Below are 19570 nucleotides of genomic sequence, written 5' to 3'. Positions count from 1 at the left end.
CTCCATGAGGGGAGCAGCTACCAGAGCTGGGATCTTGGTTTCCAGCACTAGTGCACTATCTACACTGGCACTTTACTGCGCTGAGACTTGCAGTGCTCGGGGGGGGGTTTTCACACCCCCTGAGTGAGACAGTTGCAGTGTTGTAAAGTGCCAGTGTAGACAAGCCCTCAGGGAGGATGAGGGAGGGAAAAAGAGCCCTCTATTAGTTACAGAAAGGGAGTGGAAATCAGGACTCTTGATCACATTCCTGGGGCCTGATTCACCATGGCTCTGCATCTGTGTAGTCACTTACACCAGTACAAAGTAGGTGTAAAGCACAACATTCTGATCAATGAATTGGGCTCCTAGTTATACTAGTGAATCTGTAGGGAAGTTGCTTAAGGCCAGATTTTTAAAGGTATGTAGTTGTCTAACAGAATTCTTCTTAAATATTTGCCAGTTATGTCTGAGAGTCACTGAGCAATATAACAATATTTTGGACTTCCTGTGTTTCACCTGGAAATTTCAGAACACTTTATATAAAAACTCAGATAGGGGCTTCAGGACAAGTAGGGTTATCCTTGCTTGTAAAGTGTCCTGTACGCTATGTACATGCAGTTTGTAGTAATAATCCCTGTGGGGTAAACAGGTTATGCATCATTTGAACATGGGAAAATTGAGGCACAGGGATGGGCCCGGGCCATATTTCCAGGTAGGCACAGTAGGCATGTGCCTGGGGCCCTGGCGTTCTAAGGGCACCTACAAGTTAAAAGTGGGTTACAAGTTTCATTTTTTATGCAAAGCATGAAGGTCAGCTGTAGGGGGCAGGGAGAGTGCTGAAGATGCTGTGCCTAGGGTCATGCGTAAGGTATAAATCCGGCATATGAGTGGCCTGAGGCCACACACAGAGCAAGATCCCAGTCATGCTGACTAACAATCCACTGCTTTAATGACAAGAACACATCTTAAATGCATTAAGATCAATATATAACATCATATTTGTACCAGATGGAATTATAGTTCATGGCTTTGAAATTCAAAGTGCAGAAGCTCTTTCCATTTTAGTTGTAGGAACAACCACCAACCAGAGGGAAGAGATACATGTGAGGTAATACAGTATTCCATCCAGTAGAGGGCAGTAGTAGAGACATATAAACCAGTCCATCTGAAAGGGGAAAGATATTCTCCCTTTCCTCAGTTTTCCAATTGCAATCTTGATTCCAGATTAACCTGAGCAACTCTCTCTTCCTCCCCTTGGCACCAGCGCTCCCCAGACCTCCGCTTCCTTTCCCTGTGTAGCAATAGGTCCTCTCCTACTCAGGGGGAATTTTGTCTTGTATGTGTTTGGCTCAGCTCCTGCATTACTGGCTTGCGGTTAGCATGAATTTGTGACGGGCTGTTAAAAGATGAAAGGATAGGCGCGCTCTCTTCCTTGGTTTAATGAGCCTACCAGAGAGGATCTTGAGCCAGCTGCTGCTGCTAAGATCCCTCCTGTGCTGCTCAGCAGACATAGCCTTGAGGATTTCTCCCGCAAAGGTGGCTCTCCCTTAACACTGTCATGCATTGTTTCAGATATACCCTCCCTTGGCTCAGCTTCTAGCCTCAGGCAAACTGGAAAGCGTCTGTCCCCCGACAGACACTCCCACCATAAACAATCACTAAAGACTGAATATTGCCGCTGGGGGTGCTGGAACAATGTGTATAGTGGGGGTGCTGGGAGCCATTGAACCAATCTATAAACCCTGTGTATGATGGAAATCACTTCAAGACAGGGGGTGCAGCACTATGACTGACATCCTAGACAACTGACTCTCCCGCCTGTGAGCTGCAGCCAGTCTTGTTACTGCCTGTACTTGAGCGTGGGGACACTGAAAAGTACTTGTATGTTGTTGCAATCAGATTTCAGTCTCCCACCCAAGGACGCGGCTTAACATAAAACTAGAAAGCTCCTCCTCGACCCTCGCTCATCAATGCTGTGCCAGGGAAAGGGCAGGAGGAGTGACTGTGCCCCAAAGATACTGCAAGTTGCTCTGCTGTGTGGGCGATCTCTTAAACAGGCATCCCCCTGAGGGGCACCCTCCTCCTCAGCAACGCTCCCACTCACCCCGTCCCCAACGCATTTCCATTTAACATACTACTGCAACACTGTATCCTCCGGCTGGGGGGTTATGAATGGGTGCAGCGGAAGCACCGCCCACCCCGGACGTGACGCTCAGCCAATGGGGGAGCGGGCTGCGTGGATGGATGAGGTCAGCGCTGTGGTGTCGGGGAATGGAATGTGTAAGTGTAACATTCAGAACCGGGTAACGTTCGGAGATCGAACTCTGCGATCGGCGACGTTCGAACAGGGGCAGGCAGCCTCCTCCGTGCTTCGGCAGGTCGCACCTCATTGACTGACTGGGGGGCGGGAGCAAAGAGGAGGAGGAGGAGGAAGAAGGAGGAGGATCTTCGCTGGTTCGGCTGGTTCCATCCCGGGGGCCATTCACAGAGATCGCGGAGAGAGGGGTAAACAGCCCCAGAGTCTAGGAGCTCCTCTGCAGAAGAGAATAAAGAGAAATGCAGGGATTTGTAAGGTTACGGTGCTCAAGCTGGAAGATGTGATAATGATAGCGGTGTGAACCGGCGCTGGCTGTGAGCTGCTGCTGACTTGCTCTGGAACCAGGGGGCTTGGTGATTGCGGGAGTGTTTTGGATGAGTTGAAGTTGCTGCTGTACCTTGATCGTTTGCAACACTAGAGAGAGAGAGAGAGAGAGTGGGGGAGGGGAAACACACTCAGTCTTGCAACTGATTGAGGGGTCAAGGGAGCTGGATTTGGTGCTTATTTCATTTGTGTGTGTATGTGGGTGCATGCAGGAGAATTCCCAGCCTTTTGCCTCGCAAGCTCGTGCTGGGCGTGAATTATTCGCCTTCGCTGTTTCTCTCTCTCTCTCTCTCTATTGTGCGAGCCAAAGATGAAAGACAGAAGGGGAGAAAGTTAAAGAAATCGCCCACATGCGCTGCATCAGTCCAAGCCTTTGGGAAAGGAATAAAGAGAAGGTAGTAGAAGAGAGTTTGAAGTCTTTGCAGGCGGGAAGATGGCGGACTGGAGCTGAAAGTGTTGATTGGCAAACTTGGGTGATCCTTGTGTTTATTTACAATCATCTTGACCCAGATAGGACACATGCAGGCCAAAAAACGCTATTTCATCCTGCTCTCAGCTGGCACTTGTCTCGTCCTTTTGTTTTACTTCGGGGGCTTGCAGTTCAGGGCAGCGAGAAACCAAAGCAGGAGAGAGGAGCACAGTAGCAGAAATGGCTTGCACCACTCCAGCCCGGATCATTATTGGCCCCGATTCCCGGACGCTTTGCGCCCCTTCATTCCTTGGGATCAATTGGAAAACGAGGATTACAATGTGCACATTTCCCCTAGGCAGAAGAGAGACGCCAACTCCAGCGTCTACAAAGGCAAGAAGTGCCGCATGGAGTCCTGCTTCGATTTCACCCTTTGCAAGAAAAACGGCTTCAAAGTCTACGTATACCCGCAGCAGAAAGGGGAGAAAATCGCCGAAAGTTACCAAAACATTCTAGCAGCCATCGAGGGATCCAGGTTTTACACTTCCGATCCGAGCCAAGCTTGCCTGTTTGTCCTGAGCTTGGATACCTTAGACAGAGACCAGTTGTCACCCCAGTACGTGCACAACCTGCGATCGAAAGTGCAAAGCCTCCACTTGTGGAACAATGGTAGAAATCATTTAATTTTTAATTTATATTCCGGCACCTGGCCCGATTACACTGAAGACTTGGGGTTTGATATTGGCCAGGCGATGCTGGCTAAAGCTAGCATCAGTACTGAAAACTTCAGACCGAATTTCGATGTTTCTATTCCGCTCTTTTCTAAGGATCATCCTAGGACAGGAGGGGAGAAGGGATTTCTAAGGTTTAACACCATCCCCCCTCTCAGGAAGTACATGTTGGTATTCAAGGGGAAAAGGTACCTGACAGGGATAGGGTCAGACACCAGGAATGCCTTATATCACGTCCACAACGGGGAGGATGTTGTCCTCTTGACCACCTGCAAGCATGGCAAAGACTGGCAAAAGCACAAGGATTCGCGTTGCGATAGAGACAACACCGAATATGAAAAGTAAGTGACCAATGCCCCTTCTGTGTTTACCTGCCTAAGTTTAGGCCAGTTTTTTGTGGCCTCTGGTGTTCTAGGCAGCTGTCAGCTATATGCATTTCTAAATGTGCTACATACTTTCAGGCCACAGGAAAGCCATGATTTTTCTTTTCCTGCCCTGAAATTCTTTCCAGCTGTTAGTAAGTTGCTTAGATATAGGGGGGCATAGGGGTGGAAGCACCTCATTGTGGAAAATATTTGCAGTGGGATGCAAAGTCCTGTAGGTTCTCCTGGGTTTAGCCGGACCAGGAGCTGACGACCTGTATGCACACGCTTTGGCTTTTCAACAAAGATGCTGCTAGAGGCTAGTCTGATATCTGGCTCCCCCATTCATTCATCATTTTGTCTCTTCAGGGTAAACGTCCTCTTCCTTCCCAGCCCTGAAGTTAACCACCGAGGACAAAGCTCGAAGAGAGCTGAGGATCTGTAGAGTGTGTGTGCAGTGTTGGTGTGTGTGGGGGCACCCAGTCTTGTCTTTCCCAAACAGCGTTTGTCCAATGACAGGACTGAGTCTGTGACCTGTAGAGAGTGGAGTGTAGTAAGATAGCTCACAATCTTGTTTCTCTAGATGATACAAATGGGTAAAGGAGGAAAACCCCACTGATTCTAAGGCCCCTTAGTATTTTTCCCATGTTGATAACTCTTCCCAGTGGCTAGGGACAATTTCTGTATACTCTGTGTAACACTTTGATTACTTTTCTTCTTTTGGTGCTTTGCATACTGCCGCTGTGGGCAAGTTTAACCAGGTGGTATAGGTGGGTACTGTATTACACTTCTCCCCAAATATCCCTTGCAATTATGTAGCTTGTTTATGTAGCTGCCGAAAAATCATGTTCAGGAATTACCTCTAGAATGACAATACTAACTAGTCCATTTGAAACTGTTCAGTTAAATGCTGGCCACTGCTGTGTATGCTCCAGAGCAAATATTCCCATGCAAAAACTGCATAGTCTGTTTCCACGTAACAGAAGTTTTTTAAAAACAGAGCAACTTTATATTGCTGAGTTAGTACAATCTAGAGCTGCATCAGGAACTGCCAAAGGCTGGAAGAGTTTTCAATGGATAGTGAAATACAGTGTGGAAGAAAAATAATCCTGGCAAAGGGTAATGAAGACGTTACAATGGTATTAGTGCTGACCAAAATTTCCAACTGGCTGCCAATTTCTCTTGCAGCCATTAGCCACAAAGTTTGAAATAAATTAATTAGGTAACGCTGAAAGGGAGGAAAGCTCTGTGCTTTCTTTGATATGAACATTATCCATCTACTGCTTATTTTAAAGCCCTGTAAGGAAGTGGTGTGAAGCTTCACAAATACTTCTTGGCTTTTTATTTTGTCCACTTTCTGAGCATTGAAAATTGATAATTTTTTAGTATGAATAACATGGAAAAACCTGGTGTAAATCCAGCTTGTGTAGCTCAAATCAAGATGTTTACACATTTGACTCATGAACTGGGATTTCCTTTAAATTGTGGATAGTAACTGATGTCTTCTTCATAAAACATTGTGAGAGAGAGAGTAAATGCCTATAGTCTTCAGAGATTTCTGGCATATGCTTGTTTAATCTGAGAGAGTCTACACTTTTCATGTCTTTTAGTCACCTTGCTGAATTCTGCAGAATTCACGATGGTTTAAAGTTTTATTAGATTCTTGAAACACAAAAAAATACCAGTCAAACCTTTGACTGTTGGGAACTTGAATTACGTGGGAACTTGAGTTTGTATTATTTACAATGTCTATGCAGGTCAGTTTCATTAAGGAATATACAACGTGCACCCTATAATACACATTAATAAAAAACACACCGGATGTCTTTCATATCTAAGAAGTATAGGGATCTCTGCTAGTCCACTTCAGTGGCAAGTGCAACTGTATCTGGGGTAGAGTTCAGTAACTGTTCAACATTGCACAGCAACGCTACGCAATAGTTTAAGACAGTATGTGGAGATAATCATAGTTATTTAAGATTGCAGGAGGAACTTTGGGTCGGCTGAATGTAGTTGTTGAATTGGAATTAGGGTAAGGATACTGGGGCTAATACCCCTGTGAATTACCATAAATTGTTAAGACCTTTTAACTTTTTATCTTATCTGAAAGACCTGCAAGAGCATATTGCTGTCCCTTAGTACAATGCTGAAGCATTGATTCAGTACTGATTTATGGCAAAGTGTGCCACCTACTGAATACCACTTCCTGTAGCATCCTGAGTTTTGCTTTTCTTCCATTCAAATACTGATCATAGCTGACTCTGTTCAATGTATGAAATCTGACAGGGTCACATCCTGAGACAATTATGACTACAGGCAGCCAGTAGTATTTCTTACATGTTACTATATAACATATATATGTAAATGTTGTAACAGGTAGTCCTCTATTAGCTGTAACTGAAAATGCACCTGAGAAAGATAACATTGCATAAGGCTATACCAATTAAAGAAGAAATTCGTTATAATGATTTTAAAAGTAGGCCTATGCTAGATCTAAATTCATATTCACATGACTCTCAGGTCAGACCGAGCTGCTTTTGTTCTGCAATTTTTGGATTGGATTAAGCAACGTGTCCTCATGGTTTTAAAATGATGTGCATTTTCCAAGAATTGTGTATTAGAAATGGATTAGCTTGTCCATAAGGAGTTGGCCAAGTCAAATATTTCACTCTCTGTGTCAGCTTCTGTGCCACTCTCTTTTTTTTTTTAAATTTGCTGTGGCATTTGTACTGTCTTGTTTCTGTGCTTGTGTTCATCACATGAGCCCCTTCATATAGTACACTGGCTCAGAAGTATTGATCCATGCAAGGTGCAGCATGAATGATTTGAGCTTGGCTGTAAGAAGAATCTTTGTCAAGCCAGCTAAACTAGGTGATTGGACTGAAAATCTTGATGATGTCATATCAACAGAGGAAGGTTATGATTTACATTTATTTCCAATGTTAAATGTGACTTTGTAAAAAAGGTAATATTGACATTATTTGCAATGAAATTCTGCCTGGAGCAAAATGATTAGGGCCCGGTAAAAGCAAGATCTACATCTCTACAGAATACAGCTTCTCTCTTTTCTCCCCTGGCCCTTTCCCCTGATGATTTCTCTAGTTATGTGAAGTGAAAAATGCACCTTATTCCATTGAGAAGGGGGACATATTTGGCTCAATCTTCATAAGTTCTATTAAGAGAGCCATCTGTACGTGAGAGCTAATTAATTTTCATCAGAGTTATGCATCTCGGCAGATAAAGCTGATGCAGACTAAAATAAATTGCATTATCGTGATAAGACAATTGCAAACAAGGTTTTTAAAAATACTTTCTGCATTCTGCCCCTGAGTCTCTTCGGTAGGGTTGACTTGTATAGTCTGTCATTAGAACCACTCTTTTTTTAAAATTCCTTTTCAATATGATTTGGTTTTTTAATTTTAGCTTGATAATTTCCACTTTTGGAAATGATTAGCTGCATACATTGACAGGAACAGGTGCCATGTTTATTGAAGGTTAAAGAAAGGCCATTTAAAGGTGGACTAAACACTGTCTATTAACAAAAGCAAAATTCATGGGTAGGTTAAAATAATGTCAGGTTACTTTTTGGAAGGTAATATTACAGATTACCATTGATGTAGTCAGGAAGGTAACAGAGAATACAAATGCAAGCTACATGTCTGTCCTAATGTAGCCAGAAGCTTTCAAGACATTTTCTAAAAAGTGAAATATTTCTAAGGTGGAAGATAGCAGTGTATGTAACCCAGTCTATCTTTGCCTTTTCGACTCTCGATAGCCCTGACCTCACAACTTTCAGAAAATGGAGAAAGTGACAGCGATGGTAGTCACATGTTTAGGACCTGATCCAAAGGTGACTGAAGTCAATAGGAGGCTTTTTGTTGACTTTATTGGACTTTGGCTCAGGTCCTTCATACTCCACCAATGGTAAAAAGGATTAGATCCTCCTATGTGGAATCAGTGATGGAAACTTCATCAATGGAAAAATCCATAGATTAGCTATGAGAGAGAGGCAGAATACATGTAGAGCGATCTTGGCTCTTGTAGCCTCTATGAACTGATCAGAGCATAAGCAAAGGGAGACATTATTCAGACCTTCGCCTGCTATACATGTCAATCAGCCAGCGCCCAAATACAGGGACACAGAGAAATGCTTCATGCAGGGAACGGAAAGTGATGTGGGATCAGTTCCACCAAATTAGTGTGGAGCATAGACCACTTTGAGTCTGAAATGAGGAACATTTTAGAGGCCTGTAAACACCAGCTGAGCACTCTCCTTTTCAATACATGGAATATAGGCTCAACAGATCAAAATCCAGCTAGACATCTGTATATGCATCTATAATTATGTGGCATCTCTCTAGCTAGTACCAACCTATTGCATGCCTATGATAGATGAATGTATCTCTACACATTTCCATTTATTTTTAGTATACCATATGTAACTTACAGATAGATGTACATTATGCTGAAAGAACCGTTGTCCTAAGCATTTTTATGCATACCTATGTGAAGGTTATAATGAAGCATAATAAAGAAAAAAAGGGGAAAAAATTAAATGTTTAACTCGTTACCATCTTTTCTTACCTGCCAAGAATAGAGTCTGGGGTTCTGCGTGTCCTCTGTTAGAATTAGCAGTACAACCCCCTGTGTCCTTTTTTGAACTCCTCCCTTTTTAGGCAGTTGCGATGTCTTTATCTCTCACAAGGGAGACTCAAAACTTTACAATTGGATCTTGGCAGGCAAATAGAGGAGCTGAACTTCAAATATGTTGTATTTAATCAGTGGTCCCCAACCTTTTCCAGGTGGCTGGCACTGGATGACGAGCCACCGAGAAGTGGCAACGTCAAGAGGCGTTGCTGCTGAAATGCTGCTGAAAATCAGTGGCATTTCAGTGGCAATGCCTCTTGGTGACACCGCTTTTGGTGGCATTTCAGCGACGCCTCTTGATGATGCCACTTTTCGGCGGCATTTTGGCGGATGGTTGTCTGCCGGCTAGTACGCGGGCGCACATAGATGCCCCGGCAGGCGCCATGGCACCCATGGGCACCATGTTGGGGACCACTGTATTAAATTGTCAACATATTTGTCCCCTTAAAGTCTCTGCATAAATTCTGTTACTGATTTGGCATCTTTTAAATAAGTTTTTTGTTTTTTAAAAAAATTTCAATTCACTTTTTAAGCTGCTATTTAGGAATGAGTAAGAAACCCTCTAGTTTAGTGTAGATAGTTATGAAAGGCTGAATGGTCATATGGGGCCAAATTCTGTTCCTGTTTGAAGCCACTGACCTCAATAGGACCAGAGTTGGCCTATAGATTTGATACAACCAGTAGGCTTCTTCCCCAAACTGTAGATTTGGAGAAGTTCAAGAGCCACTGAAGGATCCTGGGCATTTTCTCAGATCATCACAGCTGCTTGGCTGCTATCCCCATCAAACTGCTGTCCTATCAGCTTCCAGTTACTTTATCTTCATACTGCTGATTTAAAATGCTTTTCTCTAATACAGCAAATAGGTGGGCATTGGCATTTACCAGGTTTCCCGCAAAACGGAGACATCTGAAGACATAGTTTTAATAGGCTTTTTCTTCTGCATTATTTTTGTGCTGAAAATAGTGTGTATGTATATGTACACATATGGGGCCAGATTGTCTCCCTCTGGGGCCTCCTCCCAGGACACCAGGGCCTCTTCTGCCAGGTGGGAAAACAAAACTTCTAGATGGAGTCAGTCCCTGAGATCACAGGTAGGAGCTGAGGTAATGGTTGCAGCAATGGCACCTTCTGAACTTTCAGACAGCGAGCGGTGATGCTATGAAACTCTTTCCTTATATTTTGGTTCCAGATGCTTATTTCTCACTGCTATTCGGTTATTTGCCTCTACACCTGCTTCACAGTCCGCCTCCCCCTCCCTTTTATTCTTTCCTTCATGCGGCCCTCAATATTGCCTTTCCCTTTCTTGTTCCTATTAACCATTCCCCCTTACACACCTAGCCCATCCCTTACTATAAGAACAAGTAAAACAAGAAAACATAAAATTAATGATCTTCACCCAGATTGCTCTGCTAGTACTGTTCTTCCTTCTCCCCTGCCCATACTTTAATGGTCTTATTTATATTCATGGTGAGCTACTGATCCTGACTGGTCCTAGCATACTACTACTAATAAGCATTCACAGTTTAATCTTGTATTAAAATCTCTGGATTCTCCGATTGTTTCTTCGGAGGGAGGGGAGATGTTATACATGCATTCCATTTGTAGCCATTGACAGACGTGGGAGGCCTTTTCTGAAAAAGATTGCATGTGTATACAGGCATGCACATACATACATATTCCTATCATGCTTCAGGCCTTAACCCAAACTCCTAACTACTTGAGGTTAGGAGGAAACTTTCCCTGTGTGAGAGAGATCCCATAGTCATCCCTTGGAAGGTTTCTTGCTACTTCCTGCAAATCATCTAGCAACCACTGTTTGTCACAAGGTAGTGAACTAGGGAGGGACCGTTGGTCTGATTAATACCATGTCTACATCTAAAATTTTGCAGCGCTGGTTGTTACAGCTGTATTAGTACAGCTGTATAGGGCCAGCGCTGCAGAGTGGCCACACTTACAGCAACCAGCGCTGCAAGTGGTGTTAGATGTGGCCACACTGCAGCGCTGTTGGGCGGCTTCAAGGGGGGTTCCGGGACGAGAGAGCAAACCGGGAAAGGAAACCAGCTTCGCCGCGGTTTGCTCTCTCGGTCCCGGAGCCAGCCAGCAAACCGCAGGGAAGGAGACCTGCTTGCTCGGGGTTCCGGGACCGAGAGAGCAAACCGGGAACGCCGCGGTTTGCTCTCTCGGTCCCGGAGCCAGCCAGCAAACCGCAGGGAAGGAGACCTGCTTGCTCGGGGTTCCGGGACCGAGAGAGCAAACCGGGAAAGGAAACCAGCTTCGCCGCGGTTTGCTCTCTCGGTCCCGGAACCCCGAGCAAGCAGGTCTCCTTCCCTGCGGTTTGCTGGGTGGCTCCGGGACCGAGAGAGCAAACCGCGGCGAAGCTGGTCTCCTTTCCCGGTTTGCTCTCGCGTTCCCGGAACCCCGAGCAAGCAGGTCTCCTTCCCTGCGGTTTGCTGGGTGGCTCCGGGACCGAGAGAGCAAACCGGGAAAGGAAACCAGCTTGATTACCAGAGGCTTCCTCCTTCCACGGAGGTCAAGAAAAGCGCTGGTAACTGTCTACATTGGATTACCAGCGCTGGATCACCAGCGCTGGATCCTCTACACCCGAGACAAAACGGGAGTACGGCCAGCGCTGCAAACAGGGAGTTGCAGCGCTGGTGATGCCCTGCAGATGTGTACACCTTCAAAGTTGCAGCGCTGTAACTCCCTCACCAGCGCTGCAACTTTCTGATGTAGACAAGCCCTAAGTGTGGCTGCTCCTGTGTAGGTAAATCATTCTGAACCCCAGTGGTGAGGTTACTCCTACATTCCATGCTTAGGATTATTAAGCATCTGTTTCAGATATTTGTAGTTAATGTTTTAAAAACACCATCCCCTCTCCAACTCCCCACACCTCACTATTCAGTTTGTTTTAAAGGAAAACACTTTGCATAGCAAGAGAAGGAAAGACTTGTTTACTCAAAGGCTGGGTGTGGAGAGGACTGGCTGTTAATATGGTGATTTCTGGAGCATTATCTGTATTCACTGTGTCGTCTTCTTTCTGTCTACAAAGTTTCTCTCTGAATATCCAAGGAGGTTTGTGGTCATTGATAAACAAACCATTCTGTTAACTAGAGAAATTAATCAATAGGCACCCAAGCAAGTATTTAGAGACTGTTTTAAAAATTAGTTAAATAGCATGCTCTGTACCATTAAGATGACTGATTTCTCTTCCACAGGGTTTGGCTATATCTAAATGTGATGCAATATGTGTGTGTCTGTTGCATATCCTATGCAGCTTACATTAGCACAGAAGAATGCATGAGTATAACTCTGTTATATTTAAGGTTCCACAGCTTTCCACATTAGCAAATACTTTAGGATATTTTCATTTTAAAACAAAACCCTGTTATAGGTCACACTGTATTCTGAAGTCTTTGTTTCTCCTCACCCCTTCATCTTGATAGGCTGGGATGAAAACACTTATTTAATGTGTTTTTAATGTTGTGTAATGTTTTTTTTTTAAATAAAATGAATATTAAAGTTTTTGTATGGGGCTGTAGAGGTGTACAAAACTTATAAAGCATATATGGTAACAGTCCGTTCCCCGAAAGCCTTGTAATCTAACTTAGATGTCATATTATATGGACAATAGTTTAGGTGTCAATATCCTAGAAGAGGAGATCCATATATTGAGAAGTCATGAAAGAAAGTGGCTTTAAGGAAGGGTTTAAAGGAGAGAGCAGTATGTTTCATGCAAAAAAAGGAGCAATATTTTCATGTATATGACCCTGATTCAGGAAAGCACATGTCTCACTGCTTTTCTCGATAGGAACCTATATGCGAGTTCTCAGTAAGCACATTCTTTTTGATTGAGATCTGAATTTTCGTTAGTGTGGCTTTGCTGAACAACGAAACATATTATTAAAAGCAACCAAAGAAGCCTAGGATGCTTCAATAACAGCAGGAAGGTGGCACTTCTTTCTTCTTTGTCCATTTTTAATGTAGTGCATTCGCCACTTATCTCTCTCAACGTATCTTGTTTGAATACTTTTAAATATTAACATTGGCTGTCAGGTTTTGATGACAGTTTCTTTTGCTCCGGTGTTGTAATGAGATACCTCTTTGTTTACCTTCCTAATCATGTCCTTTCCAAAGAGTCATGGTAGGGATCTAGTGTGGCTTTTTGAGCTGTGTTAACTTGTACAGTGGAGGCTTTAATGTTGGATTCATCATGCTCCCTTTTCATATTAAAGTACATTAGATTTTTTCCAGTTTCCCTCCATACTGCACTGCATTGGTAATGCTGTCACATGGTATCTCATGAGTTTCCAACCTATTCTTCCGTATCACTGTGGTCCAAAGGATAAGAGTCAGCAGACCTGATTTGGGATTCTGTTCCCAGCTTTGCTGTATGACCTTGAATGAGTTATTTCGCCACACTGTGACTTAGTTCGCATGTCTTCAAAATAGTGGAGAATGCCACTTGCTTTCCTTTTTAAAACACTTTGAGATCTGTAAAGTGCTACCTAAGGATCGAGTCTTAATTATTGTCAACTGTGTCACCTTATATTTCATGAAGCAAGGATAGATAATTGATGTTTTATTCAGTTTCTAGTAACTGATGTTCTCCAAACTAAGATTCTCTTGCTTGCTTCATCTGTGACAGAGTTGTCTTGGGTCACAGTGTTGGAAGGGATGACTATTTTAATTCACCCCACATAACTCCAACTGTACCAGATGTTGTCACATTTACCGCTGCTATAGATGTCTCTATAACAGGTAAATGTTCCATGTGACCTTGCAATGCCATTAATAAATTCACTAAAGCTGTTCTTATTTAAGTTGATTTTTTCCCCCATGACAATTTCTAGTCCAGGAACACGTGAAAGCTAAAATCAGTTCCTAAGTGAATTTCCTGTTTGTTCACTTTTTTCTCTAATATACTCTTTATGTGTCTGAATGAAACAGAATTAGGACTAATTTAGTTGATTGGCTGGAAAACAAAAGTATTCAGTGCTAAGAATGGGAAATGAGAAGGCCTCTTTGTAATGTTTCTTTGCATAATTGTAATAGATTGTAATTATATACTTGAGGTTTTTTGACAACATTGGATTTGCTGTAAACATAGTCACATGAGATATGTTATTGATGAAAGTGAACAATTCAAGCCCAATCGTAGTTCTGGGGATATGTGCATCAGCACCTATATCATCTATTATTTATTATAATAACATTTCCTTCTCTAGCAGCATGACATGTTGCATTAAACCGAATCTTCAGTTCCTTAGGGGATCCCAGGTTTGTTATTAATCTGTTATTTGGGGCTGTAAAAAAAAACAAACCATGATACTCTACAAATGTAGAATAAAATGCCACCCAAAGCTTACAATCTAAAACAGCAGCCCAAAACAAAGGGGTGAGATGGAATGTCTTGTGTTAATAGGAGAAAGGAGGAGGAAAACTTGAGTGAAAGTGTGCGGCTGGGAGGGGTTGGTGAAGGGAGGACTGGGAGGAAAGTAGGTAGTGAGCAGAGCTCGGAAGAGCAGAAATGAGTTGCAGGTTAGGTTGGGATTGTGTTGAGCCTCGAAGGATCCTAGGAGGATCTTAGGTTTGTTATGGGCTGGCTGGGAAACCAGTGGAGGGGCTTGAAGGGGAGGTATTGTTGCTTTCCTCAATACGTTTGGATGCTCTCTTGTTAATGGGAGTTGCAGGCACCGGTGGAACAAACATCTCCCCTACAGATTTGTGTGTGTAGGTGTTTGAGCTGCAGCTCATGTTCTGTGTAAATGAAAAAGGGGGCCGACTGTGTGCGAATGGACTCGCTTATCTGCAGATGTAGCTGAGTCCTCGGTTAGTGGTTATCTTGCAGTGTGGGGTGGAGATAGCAAAGGTGAAAGTGGCGTTAGGGTCTCAGCAATCTGTCCTCCCTCCCAGTGCCAGGCCTGCTCTCCTCTCCACTGCTGAGAGGCCGGGGGTGGGAACGGGGGGAGGGGTGGTTCTTGCTCCTGGAGTGCTCTTCATTTTCTGTCTTAGCTCCTGGGTGGAGGAAGTACTTGCGCTCCTACCCTCCCACCAGTTTGGGATAGCTCCCTTTCCTCAGCCCTTCAGGGGAAGGGTTACCAGTGATGCTTTGTCCTCCTATGCAGCTCCTCCATAAACACCTCCACCCCTTGCAGCAGATGGATTTGGGTCTGAATGGGTGCATTCATCTGCTCTGGCCACCAGATTAACTTGCTCCATTCCCCCTTGGCATCGGAGTGAGCAGGTTGCAGGTAAACCTGCCTTTCATCTGGTGGAGTGAGCAGAGCACAAACTGGCACAGAACACCCTCTCACCATTGTATATGGGCATCATAAGGGAGCAAGTACTGGTACAGGTGCTCTGTGTGTTAGTTTGCTTGTCCCGTTTTTAGTCCTTGGGGTATCAGTTTGTCTCTCTCACACATTCATGTAGCTGCATAACAAGTTTAGTGAGAGGCATTGATTCTTTTCAGAGGAGCTTCAACTCTTCTGATTTTTGCACCTGCAAATAATTACAGGCACATTTTATAGCAGTACCTGATTTACAGGTGCAATTGGGTAGTTTAATGTTGAACTGCTATGAAGTGTGGTATCAAAATTGCATCCACTATTGTCTGCAGGTGCGGAATCAGAGGCTGCTTTTGGAAATCAAGCCTGTTATCTGGAGATGAAGGGAAGGACAACTCTTGGCTTATAGAGTCTGGGTTTATATTTCTAAAGGCTTGGTTTGGGTTTCTCTGCACATACACCCGATGAGCTATTTCAGGAAGATAAACGTATAAATGTTTTATCTCCTTGATTTGCCATTGACCATTGTGCTGGGTGCTAGCAGATGGAATTTTTTAAATTAAATATAATTTATCTAATCCAAACAGGAAATGTAATACTAGGGTTTGTTTTGTGTAATATGATTTCCTTTTGAAGTACTCCTGAAAAGTAACTTTTTTCCCTTCGAGGGCTGTTAAAAACAAAATCAAACCCCAAGCCACATTTTAGTAAAAACAAGGAATCTCAAACAAGAAAAATGCATCTGATATGTAAGAATTGCAGTAAAGCTGAAAATTAATAGTCAGTGAGTTGGTTATGCAAGACAGTGAACTCATTATGAGTTTGAGGAAATCTGTATATAACTTATTAAACAACAAATTGTTCTAGCCTAAGCAATAGAAATGTTCAAGCCCTCTGATTAGAAATTTAAAACGTGCTTAATCTGCAGTTTTTGGTCCCAATCCTACTAAGGCATTCAGTGGATAAAGTTCTGCATGTGCATATGTCTTTTTTGCAAGATCTGAGCCTAAAATTAAGTGCAGATTAAGTACTTTAATATCTGATCAGATGGATTTAAGCATTTCAGCTGGCCGTGATTTTATTCTAAAAGATTTCTCTTAATGTAAAAACTTCAGGTAAGTACAGGTATACCTAAAATAACTAAAAACAAAAATAAAACCTTTTCCCACCTCCTTTTATTTTAACGTCTGAAAGGTAAGCATACTACTTTAATTATAATGGAATAAAATATCAAGTGAGTGATCACATCAGGCATGGACACTTACCAAATCACAGTGTGATAACTGTGAATAACTCTCTAGTTTCAACAATTTGCCTGGCCATTAACAATTGATGGATTTCCCTTAGAACCACATTATCTATGGCAGCAGGACTAGTCCTGTGTACCATTTCTGCATATTAAGTACCAGAGAAATTCCCCAAAGTAGTGGTAATAAAATTATAACAGCAAGGTGAGTGTTATAGATAGGAATTTTAAGCCAGCTTTTTGGAAGGCAGGGAACTATTTCAAGCAATCAGATACCTTATTTCTGACCCCTGCTCTCCCTTTAACTACAATATTGCAGTTCTGTATCTCTTAATGCAAGCCCATTGTCAGCTTACTGCCTGCCTTGCTCTTAGACTCAAATATTGGTTTGGAAATGCAGAGGAGATTATAAAAGGTGCTTTTAAAAATATATATTTTTATTTTATTGTATTTTGTTTTTGGACCTGACACAAATCTCAAGTAGCTTTTACATATGTTCAGCATATGATAAATCATGTAGGTATGACTCAATTGGGCGGTCATTGATTGCTAGACATAAAGCAAAGATGTGTGTCAAAGATGTGTTTTCTTTCTGGGGAACATGCAACCATTTTAATAAACATTCTTGTAGTCCCTGCTTCGCCCCGCCCCTGGACATTTCTTTAGCTTCCTCCGGAATATCAACATTCTCCAAATCCTCCTGTCAGTCAGAGTGACTTGTTCGGCCATGGACCTCTCAACTATGTTTTTTTCGGCTGCTGTTGTGGCAAGAATAAAGTGATTAAATGAGGTGGTGGGGTGGGCAGGGAGAATAATCAAAGCACGAGAGTTGTTAGGACTCTGTGAAATTACATGGATGACACTTCAGAGATCATGGGTACAAGACTCCCAGGCACATGTTCCTGTAGACTATTCCCTCCCTAAATAAATAGAAAAATATCTTAGTAACTGGATAATTTGCACTCACAAACAATGTGATCACTTTTCTACCACTCCCCTCCTAATATTAATGGCAGAGTAGTTTAGTAAGGTCTACTCTTCATCATCATTATTATTATTTATTTATTTCATTTACTTACAAAATATACTTCTGTAGATGTTCTGGTATGTTGCAAAGTTATATACATAATAAAAGCTAAGCTACAATTGTTAACACAAGTGACAAAGTACACTCTGGTGCTTTATCTGTGCTTTCCTGTTGGTCTGTTCACTTGATCATATGCACGTTGTTCACAGATTACATGATAAAAACACAGCCATAAACCCGATCTGCAGCACTAAATCTCCTCCTTCAGCCACATATATGCAGAAGGATAGATAGTCAAGGTGAATAGGATGGTCCTATATGAACCAATATAAATAGCAAGGATTTGAGAGCTATGCTAAGAGCTGCAGAAGACATTCTCAGGGAGAGACTTCCAAGAGGAAGTCTTATCTCTGCCTTGTGCCTTGGGCACAAACCAGACAGAATCTTGAGAAGCTAAGTAAAGAACCCAGCTGGTATTGGTTTGGTTGGTGAGACGTATGATTAAAGATCCTGCTTCAGTACCTTGCACTTAGGTTAAAGACTTCATATACTATAATAATAATAGTGCCTTGAAATGTGTCTGTTGGGTTACGAGTAGCCATTGTAGCTATGGAAGGCTGGGCTCACTGCTTCCATGCATCTTGGTATGGAGGAGCTTCTGCAAGTGGTGCAGCTTCCAGATCAACTTCAATGAACAATGAGCACCTAGATTAAAGCAAGGGAATGTGAAGTCCATGTTTGAGAAGAAAGGACCAACTTTCCTAATAACAAGGAGATGGTGAGAGCCTTTCTAGATCAAGGCTGGAACCTGCCAGAGGGGGGAGAATTCCAGAGCTATCCTTGAACTTCGCATGTTTCCCATGAATTGGAAGTAACATGATGTTTCCCACCTTTCGCCCTGATCCTTTTACTTGTATACTATTTCCTCCCACACCTTACTTCTCTGTTGTCTGTCATCTCTATTGAGATTGTAAGCACCTTGTCAGTAGGGACCCCCAATTCTTATTATGTGGTTTTACAGTGGTGCTCCAGTCTTGACTGATGTCTCGAGATACTGGAGGGATAAAATTAAGACATGAAGTAACTAATGCAGATAATTCTCTTTTTGTTAATGCAAAGTAACATGGTTGAACTTTAGCGAGTATAGACTTTTTTGTTTTTTGTTGTTTCCAGTTTTAGTGGATTGTGATTATTCCTTGTATCTAAAGGATTTCTTTAATTTAGCCAAAATGTTTGTAACTTGGGCTATAATGAAATGATTGCAGGTGAGTTCTGCTGTGTCGTGTGTGTCTGTAAAATTAAGGGACTAGAAATGTTAAGACATTTGCTACTGAGACTTTAATCCTGAATTGTCCTATTGATGTGATTGTATATTATTATTTTTATTTAGTTTAACTTAGTTTACTGTGAGGGTAACTGTTTCACAATTAATATGCTGATCAGTATAATGGCATTTTGTGGTTTCGTTATAGGCAAGGACTATAATTAATTAACTGACTGGATTACTGAAGTACAGAATCTAAAACGTATTTGTGAACAAATTTCATTAGGAAATAGTTAAGTTTGAAAACCAGGTATCGGTAGATTCTTTCTAAAATATAGATAACGTATTACAAATTCTGTACAATAATTCTTCTACTTTAAAAAGTAAATTATGAAAGTCTCTAACAATGAAAAAATAAAGGATGTAGCCACTTCACTCTTCATTTACTGTTGCACCATAACTGAAAGTGTGTGTATGTGTGTAATATATAATTTTAAACACCCAAACTTTCCAGAAAAACTCTACTGTGGGATGAGATGCTGTATGCAAAATTTCAGGAAGATCAGCTTCTCTTTGGGGAAGGTAACATTAAACAAATACTAGATATGATGTTGAAAACTGGATTTGCAATGTGGAGTTAACATGAACTAAGGAGTCACTACTGGGTCTGCCAGAATCACATCTGAATGTGATTAAAATTAAAAAGGAAACCAGTATCGTAAATGGGAAATAGTTTTCCCCTGGTGCCTCCAGGCAAATCATCATTTATATCGGACTGCTGAAAAGTCATATTTAATTTATTTTCTGGAGAAAATGTGTCAAATTTTGGCTTTTGTTACATTGGATTTGTTTGCCTCAATCTGAAAAGAGCAATGGTATTCTTCAAATTACAGATACATAGAGCCCTGCATCCATACAAAAATGTGTATCCACATCCGATCCGCAAAAATGGTCTGAGGAGATCTGTGGATTTGCT

General features: G+C 42.3%; 1 protein-coding gene across 1 annotated transcript in view; it reads left to right on the top strand.

Annotated features, from left to right (window-relative positions):
* The first annotated feature begins 2209 nt into the window (after positions 1-2209).
* EXT1 (exostosin glycosyltransferase 1) overlaps positions 2210-19570 on the top strand; it is a 270085-nt gene continuing 252724 nt past the window's right edge. The window contains exon 1 of the mRNA XM_030553739.1: positions 2210-4101. Coding sequence (XP_030409599.1) covers positions 3140-4101 — 962 coding nt within the window. The 5' untranslated portion in view covers positions 2210-3139. The remainder of the gene's footprint in view (positions 4102-19570) is intronic.

The sequence above is a fragment of the Gopherus evgoodei genome, chromosome 2 (genome assembly GCF_007399415.2).
Source record: "Gopherus evgoodei ecotype Sinaloan lineage chromosome 2, rGopEvg1_v1.p, whole genome shotgun sequence".
Taxonomy (NCBI): domain Eukaryota; kingdom Metazoa; phylum Chordata; order Testudines; family Testudinidae; genus Gopherus; species Gopherus evgoodei.
Note: the sequence above shows the minus strand (reverse complement) of the source record. Positions and strands in the feature narration are given on the sequence as shown.